The sequence below is a fragment of the Triturus cristatus genome, chromosome 7 (assembly GCF_964204655.1).
Source record: "Triturus cristatus chromosome 7, aTriCri1.1, whole genome shotgun sequence".
Classification (NCBI taxonomy): domain Eukaryota; kingdom Metazoa; phylum Chordata; class Amphibia; order Caudata; family Salamandridae; genus Triturus; species Triturus cristatus.
This window is the reverse complement of record NC_140590.1, coordinates 489,876,011-489,888,467: the sequence shown is the minus strand read 5'-3', so window position 1 is coordinate 489,888,467 and position 12,457 is coordinate 489,876,011. Positions and strand designations below refer to the sequence as shown.

The window sequence follows — 12,457 nt, the reverse complement described above, 5'->3', positions numbered from 1 at the left end:
GACAGCAGTCACCCAGGGGGAGCGGAGTACTGTAAAAACTGTTCACAATAAAAACCCTATTAAGAGCCCTGAGCCTGATCCTGCGTATCTGTCACCCCGAACCCACTACACTGGTGTCAGAAGTGGGATTTCCACCACAAGATCCATCTGTATGGAAAAGATGGACGCCCTGATCCAACATCTCGTCCAGGGACAGGAGAAGCTGGAATGGGCAGTTCAGCGACAGATGACCTCAGCACAGGCAGACAGGGACCTGTTTCAAAATACCATAACAGCGCAGTTGGAAAGCATACAGAAGACCAGCTCAGTCCCTACCCTTCCGGTGCCCATAGACCGCCGCCCCCTGTCTATCCCTAATCCGTCGGGGATTTCCTTACAGAAGTATATCCATGGCGAAGACCCCGATGTCTTCCTAATGAACTTCGAAAGGGCCGCCAGAGCATTGGGGTGGCCGGAAGACAAATGGCCTTACTTTTTGGCTCCCCTGCTGACCGGAGAAGCGCAGTTTGCCTACCAGGTGGCCAACCCCTCGGGACTGGTTCCGTATGCTACTATTAAAGCGATCATCCTTGACCACCTAGGGCTTGATGGAGAGGCTTACCGCATACGCTTCCGGAAGGAACGGGGAACACCGGGGGAAAACCCCAAAACTTTGTTCGTCAGGCTCAAGATGGCCGCCGACAAGTGGCTGAAGCCGTCGACCAGCACGATGGCGGAAGTGATGACTAAAATATATCTAGAACAATTCATGGAGGCTTTACCATATGCCAGTCAGAGGTGGCTGAGACAGCATTCAGGATTAACCCTAGACGAGGCCATAGAAATGGCCGTTAACTATGCTAGAGCCCAGCCAAAGTCCCTAGGATGGGAGGGAGAGAAGGTTCAAAAGGGAGTAAGCCTCGGGAAAGGGGACAAGAAGCAGAGGTTTGTGGCCGAACCCCCTAGGCCCTGGCCTGTGCGGATGGAGGGTCCCCCAGTCCGAGGGCCCCAGTGCTTCGAATGTGGGGAGTGGGGTCACATTGCTAGACTCTGCCCGAGGAAGCGACCCACGAGGAGCCGATGGAGGTCGGATACCTGCCGCGATCCATACTGTATTCAGCAGAGATGGGGAGCTCTTTCTATGTGAGTCTGCAGTTGAATGGGAGGACAGTGAGGGCGTTGCTTGATTCTGGCTGCCGACAGTCGGTGGTACAGGACCATCTCATACACCCACACCAGTATATCCCAGGGGCAGTGGTCCACATCCGTTGCGTACATGGGGATGTGAGACCGTACCCTCTTGCCCAGATAACAATACATCCCATGAATAAAGAGCCCTGTACGGTAAAGGTGGGGGTGGTGAAGACCCTTCCCGAGGAGATGCTGTTAGGGGTGGATAACCCGGAGTTCATGGCATTGTTCTCAGGGTCTATGACTGCGGCCCCTTTAGAGGGTCCGAGCACCAGGTCCGCCCTCATGTCCCCGGAACCCTGGGTCCTAGATCGCAGTTTTCGTTTCGCGCAGGCTAATGATAACACCCTCTTTAATGCCTGGGAGAGCGCCCATGTGTCCCAAGCCCAGGGGGTTAAGAAGTTTCCCCGATTTTTTATCAAAAACGAGTTATTATACCGGGAGGGAACAGAGGGGGGGACACACCAGCTGTTAGTCCCAGTTTCTTTCCGAGAACAGGTCCTGTTCTTTGCTCATGCGCACCTTACCGCAGGTCATAGCGGAAAGGAGAAAACAACCGAGACCATAACGGGATTCTTCTACTGGCCGGGGATATATAAAGACGTTCACAACTACTGCATGACCTGTGAGATATGCCAAAGGAAAAACATACACAGACCCCCTGCAGCACCGTTACGTCCTCTACCCGTAATAGGAACCCCTTTTGAGAGAGTGGGAATGGATCTGATCGGACCCCTGCCAAAAACATCCAAAGGACACTTATATGCCCTGGTGGTGGTCGATTATGCCACAAGATTCATTGAGGCTTTTCCCTTACGCACCCCGACAACAGTACATATTGCAGAGAAGATAGTGGAGTTGGATTTCCTAAAGAGATCCTAACGGATCAAGGTACTCCCTTCACCTCTAAATTGATGAAAGAGGTGTGCAAAACCCTAGATATACATCACCTACGTACCTCTGTATATCACCCGCAAACAGACGGTCTCGTCGAGAGATATAATCAAAGTCTAAAGAGAACACTAAAAAAGATGCTCACGGCAGAAGGCCAGGAATGGGACCGTCTGTTACCCCTGGCGCTGTACGTCTTGAGGGCACAAAAACAAAGCAGTTTAGGCTGCTCCGCCTTTGAGTTGTTATACGGACGACAACCCCGCTCCTTATTAGAAATAACCAAAGACGTGTGGGAGTCCGAAGAAGACCGAGAACAGAGATCCCTCCTCGACTACACCCAACAACTCAGATCCAAGCTGGGGAAGCTACGGAGCCTGGCCTGCTCCAATTTGGAACAGCAGCAGTCGAAACAGAAGCGGTATTACGATCAGGGGACAAAACTCCGGAGGTTACAGAAAGGCGACTGGGCCCTGCTTCTCCTACCGTCGATCGCCAACAAAACCAAAAACGAGTGGGTGGGTCCCTATGAAGTCCTGGAGACGATTGGGGACACGACCTATAGATTGCGGGTATCCCCCACCAAGCTCCAAACATACCACATAAATATGTTGAAAAAGAGGATAGGTCCCCCTCCGAAAAACACCCAGCTCCTTATACCTACGGGTCACCACACTGACTCCAGGATTACCGACCTGGTTGTGAGCGAAGAGATCTCCTCACAACAAAAGGAGGAACTCATGGAGATGCTACGACCGTTTGATGATATATTTTCTGATCTACCAGGGAGAACTACGTTGGTGGAACATATCATTGAGACCCACCCAGGAAAAATTGTGAAACAACGACCATACAGGATACCTGCGGCTCGACGAGAAGCCATAAGGCGGGAGGTACACGACATGCTGCAACTAGGAGTCATCCAGCCTTCAAGGAGCGAGTGGGCGTCACCTGTTGTGATGGTACCCAAACCAGACGGGTCGCGGCGTTTTTGCATGGACTTCCGCGCACTGAACGCCATTTCGACGTTCGACGCTTATCCCATCCCGCGGGTGGACGAACTGATCGAGAAACTTGGAGACGCGGTGTTCATCACCACATTGGACCTCACAAAGGGGTACTGGCAGGTGCCCCTCCGGGAAAGCGACAGAAAGAAGACAGCGTTCATCACCGAGGAGGGACTGTACGAGTTCACCGTCCTTCCCTTCGGACTACATGGGGCACCTGCCACCTTTCAACGCCTGATGAACGCTATCCTAAAACCGCACATGGCCTTCTGTTCCGCGTATCTTGACGACATCGTCATATACAGTGGTACCTGGCGAGAACACTTACAACACGTGCAGACTATCCTGACCGCCTCAAAGAAAGCGGGCTTACATGTTAACGCCAAGAAATCCAGGGCGGCGTTCCACCGCGTAAACTATCTGGGTTTTGTATTGGGGGATGGGACAATTACTCCCCAAACGGAAAAAGTGAGAGCCATTGAAGGGACCCCCTTTCCACAGTCTAAAAGGGAACTCAGGGCTTTCTTAGGCCTCATAGGCTATTATAGAAGGTTTATACCCAGGTTTTCCGACATAGCAGCCCCTCTTACGAACCTGCTCCAGAAACTTGCGAAACCACGAGACCTTCTACACCCATCCCCAGAGGCGGTGCAGGCCTTTTCGACCCTCAAAACAGCCATAACGACACAACCAGTTTTAGCATCCCCCGACTTTTCCAAAACCATCATCCTTGCCACCGATGCCTCTGAGATAGGGTTAGGGGCTGTTCTATCCCAGGAAGGGGCGGACGGGTTGGAACATCCGGTGCTCTTTGTTAGCCGCAAGCTCTTCCCCAGGGAGACCAAATATCCAACAGTGGAACGGGAGTGTCTGGCTATCAAATGGGCTATCGACAAACTGCACTACTATCTGGAGGGCAAGCCATTCTTGTTGTTTACTGATCATGCCCCTCTGCAGTGGATGTACCGGAACCGCAGCACAAACCCCAGGATACTGCGCTGGTTCTTGTCCTTGCAGCCCTATGCATTTACTGTGAGACATAGAAAGGGGAAGGACAATGGCAATGCCGATTTTTTATCTAGGGTCTTTCCTCTCCCCGAACGGGAGACGCAAGGGGGGAGGTGTGTGACGGGGCAGGGGGCAATACAGACCTAGACACCCCTGCCTGCCACTATCCGGGGCAAGACTGTCCTAAATACTCTTCTGTCACCATACAGGCTCCTGAGGGACAGCCCCGTCTGGACGACTGGGCTCCGTACAATCGCCTCGATTGGACAATGGAAGAAGGACGCCGTTCCTTTAAGACAGAGTTTCCCTGCCTGGAAGCCCCACCCCTGGATGACGTCTCAGCCGGCGGGACTTCAAAGGAGAGTCAGAGGAAGGAGGCGATGGACAGCGTTTCCCCGGAGGTCGAGCGAGAGCGGAGGAGATCGAAGGAGCGGGAGTCGGAGCAAAGGAGGCTAGAGGAGTGCGAGTTGGAGCGGAGGAGAGCGGAGGAGCGAGCCCGAGAGAAGGAGAGTGGAGCCGAGGGAGCTGGAGTGGAGGAGGAAGGCTGACCGAGAGGACTGAGCGGTAGAAGGAAGAACCCACCACGGCGAGACAGCTACGGAACCAGAGACCTACAAGCCAGGAGGCCACCGTATCCGTGAGGCGCCCTGCCACGTTCCCGGGGGAGGAGCGTGGCTGGAGCAGGTACGAGGGAAAGTTGCGGGGTGGGTGGGGAAGGGGAAATTCCACTGAGTAGAGCCACCTGTAGACAATACAGCCCCTGTTGGACCAATTACCTTTCCCCTGAGCACCTAGGCACGAAGCGAGTGTTTCCCATCACGGTGTCCCTCACTCCCGGCCCTAAATCCTAACGGTACACAGCATCCCTCTGATACCTGCTTTTCCTTTGTTTTTTGGGGCACGTGCGCTGGAGAGGCCAGATCCGACCACCTAACCGCGTGACCGGCAGGGAAAAGAGACAGCTCGCGGAAGAGGACGTCCAGACGGACTAGCCAACTACCGACAGCAGTCACCCAGGGGGAGCGGAGTACTGTAAAAACTGTTCACAATAAAAACCCTATTAAGAGCCCTGAGCCTGATCCTGCGTATCTGTCACCCCGAACCCACTACAGTCTGTAACACAAAGGTTTGAACCAACTAAAGAGTCCTTTGTGCTGCATACGCCAGGCGGCTGGCGATGCAGAAGTCAATGTGGCACTTTGTTGTTTTGCATTCATCAATTTTAAAACAACTCGAAAATGCCTTGAGGCTTAATAATAGAACAAGGAATAACAAATCCATTGTCTGACAAAGTTTTGATTAAACTTACAGCAAGTGATTATTCCAGAAAGAAAAGAATTCTCACTAGTATTAACAAATCAAAATATCAACTGATTCATAGGGAGTGTCTCCAAATGAATGACTGCATTTAAGGATAATGAATATATATTACATCAGTCAAGACAAAGACATTTAACAACCGAATTTAGAGACTTACCCAATGTGGACAGTTAGTAGGCCCATACCGAGACAGGGCATGGCATGCACAGTTTTCTCTACATTATTGAAAGAGACATGGAATTCTGTGATGACATTTGCTGGCCTTCAACTGAAACTGGAATGCACAATCAAGAATCGTGCGTTGGGTCTCATGATCCACTCTAAGCTCAATGTGGAGGTTTTGCAACTAGATTTTGTCAAGCTAGTAAGTCACTACTGTCACCACTTAAAACTCAGACAAATATTTTTGCCTCACTATTTGCAGATATTTCACTTCATAAAAGTACCACATGAAACATGCAGGGAAGAATGTTTGTGCTACCATGGTTGTGGCCAGCACATGTTTTCAGCATCCTTCAATTTGCATGGTGTCTGAGGAGAAGAACAAACAAACTGGCACGGCTCATTCTTCGACTGTCCTGGAAGCTTCCTGCATGCATGAAGATAAAGTCTCTTCAACAGCGCTTAACACAGAAATATCTCCTTGCATTTACACCCTCCTTAAAGTGGCTTAGTTTGCAACGTGTTCACTGTGTATTCTCAATGATATAGGTTCCTATTGTCCAAACTCAACCTTCCAGGATTTCCTGACTTTCTGTCACCTGACAGTGTACATTCCTCTTATGCTCAAGATCTACATGGTGAAATTCAGGAGTAGCAAAGCTTGTTTATTCTGTACTTCCTGGCCTTCTTTGCGATTGGTCATCCTTCTCTTCAACTGACGCATTGGTTAGATCATCCTGATGGCCATAGCTCTCTCCTTCTAAAGCATAGTATGGCATTACACCAGAGACCGTCACAATCCACGTGAATGGCAACAAGTCATCGCAAAGTGAATAATGTTGCTATGGATGAGTAAAAGCCCCCCAAAAACCTATTGTGGAAAAAGACCAGGCTGAAATGTTAGACTTGAAAACGATCTTTATATTAAAACCTTCGTCAGGAGAACAATAGAGAATCTAATTTTTTATCAAATGACATAACAAACAGTATCTGCAGAAATGCATAGGTTATCTGTGTTGTAGTAAACTCCTATAATCTGTATCGTTACACCATGTGCGGTTGGGACTGCTGTACTATCTGTTAGAATTGTATGCTACACTGTAGGTCATTGAAACTATCACACATCAAAATGTTATAAAAAGTGGAACTGATGCATAATTATTGTTATAATGTGCGTTTTTTTAAATATTTGAATCAGCCTTTGTGTAAATAAACTGTGAACAATGGCACATACCAATCCCAGAGTCAGGATTATCATTTCTAGATCTATAAAGAGAATCTCTGATTAAAGATGTCAACACATTCTTACGCTGGTCACCATGAAGGTAATATGAACTAGCACATATGGCAGCCATCATTCCACTAACGATATTGCTAAATCTCGAAAAAGACAATGCCACCTAGTTTTTTGTCGATTTCCAAACCAGGTGTAATGGATTGATTGCCTAACAAACAAATGTACAAAGAAATAAGACTAAGCAAACTTAAAAGTAAGGCTTTAGATTAAAGGTAAACATTTGGCCTACTTACGTGCAAAGTATGGATTGGTCCTCACGATCTGGAAAACAAAAAAATAGTTTCATCATGAATTTAGGATCAGCATGACCATACAGATTCAAATATTTTACAAACAGCAATTTGTCAGACAGATTATATATTTTAATAAAACAACCAAAGATGATATGTTTCATGAAGACTAATTACTTTAAGTCACTAGAACTCCCACTGACATGGTTTTCCAAATCTTGGACTCTGGGCTTTGATCTCAGAGAAGGGGCTCAGGACTTTTAGCAGAGAAAAAAATAAATAAAAAGACCATTGCCCAAAAAAGATAACTCTGTACCACAGGCATACATGAGTCCCTTAAAAGTCAGCTGAGTGCCTAGGCCTTAAAGAGCGGACTAAACGCAGAAAGGGAGTTATACAAACCTCCATAATAAATGTGGTAGATAGTAAGAGGCTGTGGACCATCCATTGATCCTAACTGAGTGGGGCAAGTGCTGGAGCACATCAAGCACGTTTCAGTACACGATAGGACAGACTAAATCAGTATTATTACCTACACTGGAGCTTATTTCACACCAGTCAGTCTCCATGCCATTGATCGTTCCAAATCTGACAGGATCTCCCAAATAGCACTTTCCCACATGCAGTGTGTGTGTCAGCGTATGCCCCCTAGTGGGCCAGAGGCAATAAACCCTCAGCATTTTCGTTGAAACGCTAGATTCCTCATCCTCTCAATACCATTAAGCCTTCTTAGGTTATTACACCCTGGGACAAAAAAAAATACCAAACTAAGCCTTTCCCTCTTTTCATACTAAAATTACTCTTATGCATGTACTGTCTGTGCCTCGAGATAATGGGCTACTGGTGAAACGTGCTCAACTCTAATGTGCAGTGGCTGAGACATCTACATGTTATGCCACTCACTCCCCCACTCCCCAAAAACACAATGCTTCCCCAGACCTGCTACGAGTTAGCTCAAACATTTCGAGCAACTTCATAAAATTCATCAGAAGACGCTGTGGGATCTGGATGTGCACTTCCCATTTAATAACTGTTATAGGTTACAAAAGAAGATGCATAGAGCAACAGTATGTGTACTTCCCCATTACCCTTAAAAGTTACGTCTGAACCGTTCAGCATTCTATATTTGTCCTATAATGAATACAAGCATAGTGGCCGAGTTTGGTCATGTGTTTTTCCTTTAAAAGCGATTGAAATATTTTAAATAAATAAGAGTACAAAAATGTAAGTGCTAAACAAAGAATTTTAAATTGAAGAAAGTGCTGAAAAAGTGGTTTCTTGTAGGGCAGTAAATCAGCAGCTCATGCAATTCGCATTGATAGTCTTCATAATTTATATCTGTACATGCATAGCTAACATCGAGCATAGCTTTTATGCGGCAGTGAACTGAAATGCTCTCACACGCACACTATATAAGTCCATTTTCTTGACCCTAGTTGGGCCATCTTATTTTCTACAATGCAGCGAGGCCAGGTCAGAACGGGAGCATTTTTTTTTTTTACTACAACCTTTCACCTGCCATAAACAAATCAGGTGTGAAAAAGGAGGCTGTTATATTTTTGATTTTTTGTACCTTATAACAAGAAAGGAAGAAAGCCAACTAACCATACAATGCTTTTTGGGATTATCTGGTTTTCTAAGTGTGAGGCAAATGTCCGGATGAAAAAACACAGTATAAGAATACGTCAAGCTGTGTCTGCAGCATACAATAATGAGTGACGCACCCTACAATCGAATAATACTTCAAAGTTTCTGGCAGAGCATGAAGGTATAAGAAGGGATACCTGTGTATAGTCCGAAGAGATTGGAAATTCGATTAGAATTGTGGTTTTCGACAAGCTGAGAATAGTTTTTCACAGGGTCATCCACTGTGAATGGCAGTCGCGAAGTGAGCAATGCGGGGAAAAACGTATGCGTCATCTGTACTGAGGTAATGAGAAAAGCCAAAACATAAGACGATAGATCCAGTGTAGCGAGATAGCATATGAGGGCCCAGGATACCCTGGAGGGAAGAACGCAGGAAATGAGACCACCAGGGAAATGAAAAGGTGAGCAATCTAAAAATAATTAGGCAATTCCCCAAGATGGAAGGGTGTTAACAAGGGCCGTATGTTAACTGAATGCAATGGGCATGACGCAGAGGAAGATAAAGCGACTGAGATTACTGGCAGATGAATGTAAGAATGCTCTAGAAAGCAGTGTCGGCGGAGACAGAAAATAAACTCAAGTAGTCAAGTAAGCTTACTAAAAATAGCGAATGAGTAAGCTGGTTAAAAATCTTCGGTTCAAGAGCCTCAGAAAAAGCGCACAGGAGAGGGTGAAAATTTGTGAGACCTGAGGAATGGCAATGATGGACGATCGCCGTTTCTTGCTGCTGCCAACTGGGTGTCTGTGCTCTACTAAGGGAAAGATAAACGGGATTGACTGGGGGGGGGGCGGGGGGGGGGTGCAGCTGACTGAGTAGCACAGTGTTACTGATCACAGGTCCGGTGGGTGCCACAGCCTTAGCCAAGCCAAGAAAGTGCAAAGACCCTGCTGAGGTTGAAGCGGCTGCCTGTACAGGGTTGCTCTGCCAAAGTCGAGAAAGGGACAAAAAGGCTGATGCGGTTAGCATGGTGAACCAGACCGGTCCAGAGAGCACACTGTGGTTCTCCTCCCTTGTTGCACTCAAGGGCAGAATCGGGCTTGGCCCCCAAAAAATGGGTCCCGTCATAGGAATTGTCCATAACAGAAACTGAACATCGCCTAAAAAGCTGGTTGACTGCAGCCAAGCATGGCAATGGATGGCCATAGTAGTGGTAATTGCTCCCCTGAGAGTTTGTGGTTTTGTCACATGGCCCATGGGGACATTGTCATCTTCTCTAAATTAGCATGAGCACGCTGGAGATTGTCTGCTGCTTTGCACACGTTACTACACAAGTTTATTGTGCAAATGCCTTTTTTGCCATTTTCATATGAGAATCTATCGCGGTGTTCACACTCTGCAGGTTCCTGGGATTTAGTCTGAATATTGTGAGCAAGGTCAATCAATAATGTCCATTGTTCTTCTGTTCTGGTCAGGCCCTGGTACCTAGACAAAACATACAGATGCAGCTGTTGTTTGGGAATACATTCTTTGGTTTTATTGGAATACACAAATAGGTAGCACACGCTTGGAGAGGGACCTTTTCAGGGAGAAGAGCAAGACAGCACCTACAATGTAGATCTACCATCTACAGACTGAGGTATGGGGTCTGCAGATAACAGCCAGAGATCTTCTGATATATAATCATTCTGCTTCTATGCAAGGGGAGGGAGAATAGGCTACACTGTCTTTTTATAATAACAGCTCCTTTCATGATTTGCGGACTAATTGCTATGCTTACCATAGTTGTGTTATGCATTTTCCTGTTTATTGTGGCACATATACTGGATATTAGAGCGCGTTAGTTAAAATAAATATTTTAAACTGGTTGGTGTCTCTGTCAGATCTGATTGTGGACAAGTACAAGAATGTGAGCGAAAGGGTGCGTCTTGCAACCGTGATTCCCGAGAGAGTCGGGAGTGTTGTGTTCTGGGGTGTCTAATCATTTGTCTCTCTGAGTGAGTAAGAGAGCAATTGAGACACTATAGTTAATGGGTTCTGGACTCATGGGTACTAAGGTGGTAGGATGACCCAGTCCCCATGCACAAAGGTCCCATATTCCTACGCATAGTTCTGTGTTTGTGCAGAATCCCTGCAACAGTATCCAGCCTGAAGTGAATCGTAAATCTGGCAATGTCATGCCCATTCCGGATTGGCCTGGGTTAGTATGGAATAAAGGTTTTCCGGTGTACCTGGGATGATCTGAGCAGCCGAATCCCACAGGGTGTGGAAGTATTGGCCCAGCAAACAACCAGCATTAACGGACAAGAGGACCAAACTGGGCGAAAAGTGTTAGGATTCATTTGAGTAGTAGAAGTTTAAACCACTAAACTTTCAGAAGAAGGGTGCAGAGACAAAAATGTGGGGTTACCTGGGGCAGGGCAGTGGCATCTCACAATTTGGCGATTTACTAGGGAGCCAGAACATGGTTTGGCCGAGGCACCCAGGATGGTGTCAGTCAGTACTTCATTGAAAAGCAGCAGGGGCTCAGTACTGGTCTGCCCCGCTGCAGGACTTCTGGTAGAACATTGGATATGACCTCTTGAGTTGGTTGCCAAGAACCTCTGCTACCCTCTACATGGCGACAGCAAAGGAAGCAGTTCTCTTAGTGACAGGACCTGGAAGCGAGATGAGGCCAGATTCAGGAGAGGTGCCAAGGGCATCCTGGAGGCCATATCCTTGTGGTAGGGTTCACCAATTTCATCATCTGCATCATAGTCATTATCAGATTCTATTCTGAACAGGGAATGTGTGGGTCTTGCCTTGTGGTGCAGGGAAACAAAATGGTTCCAAGGCAAAAGGATGAGGTTCAGCAGAAACCAAGAGCAGACTCTGTATAGGTCATAGCAGTGCCAGCTCAAAGTTGGAGAGCACAATAGGCACCTACTCCTCCAGCAGCAATGGAGTCGTCATTGTCGATGTTTTGGGAATCGCCATGGGTTAGGGAGCTGAAAGGCCCAATGACTGGTCCGGAAGATCAAACTTACAAAAATCTTGGATCTTCCTCAATATCGCAGACAGCCCTGGAAGCTCTGGTCGTGCCGGCACAAGTTGCTTGATGGGCTCCAACATCGATTGACTTCAGGAGCTAGATCGAGAAGCATGGAACCACTGCACGCCTTCTCTGGTGTGCAAAAGTGGCGAGATGGAGCCCAGTCCCATTTGGATTTTTTTTTTCAACTTACTCAAATATTTGAAGTGCTAATATTATGGGCCAGAGGATCAGCTCCTAGATCAGTATCAGGACAGAGATCAACCTTTGGTCTTGGACAGGTCAAAACATGGAGTCTTTTAATGCTAGGCAACATACAACCTTTCCTCGCTGTCCCGTATGGCATTCAGGTTCATCGATGCAAGTCAATTCAGGCTTTGGAGTTGTGGCTCTACCCCAGGTACCACACACAAACTGAATGAGGATCTTTCAAAGACATTTGCTTGTGACAGTCCTTACAACGTTTGAATACTGTCATCTTGGGAGGTGACATTTTCCTTTCACACTGAAAAATGTTTGGTTGAAAAACTATCTTAAAGAGACAAGAGGTTTGGATCCACATCTGGCGACCTAGAAAAAGAAACTGACATGATGAGTGCCTTCAGGTGTCCCGTATGTAATTTCCAGGGTTGAACAGCATCCTACTGCCGCGGGAGGTAAAGCTCAAAAGTTTCCGCATCCAGTCTGATGCCTAGGAAATATTCAAAGGGTACATAATCTGCAGCTAAAGGTCTATCAAACACCTCTTTTCCGCAG

General features: G+C 47.1%; 1 protein-coding gene across 4 annotated transcripts in view; it reads right to left on the bottom strand.

Annotated features, from left to right (window-relative positions):
• MYH10 (myosin heavy chain 10) overlaps positions 1-12,457 on the bottom strand; it is a 1,171,079-nt gene that overhangs the window by 992,612 nt on the left and 166,010 nt on the right. For all 4 annotated transcript variants that reach the window (XM_085616842.1, XM_085616841.1, XM_085616843.1 and 1 more), the window contains exon 4: positions 7,089-7,116. In XM_085616842.1, the coding sequence (XP_085472968.1) occupies positions 7,089-7,116 (28 nt within the window). The remainder of the gene's footprint in view (positions 1-7,088; positions 7,117-12,457) is intronic.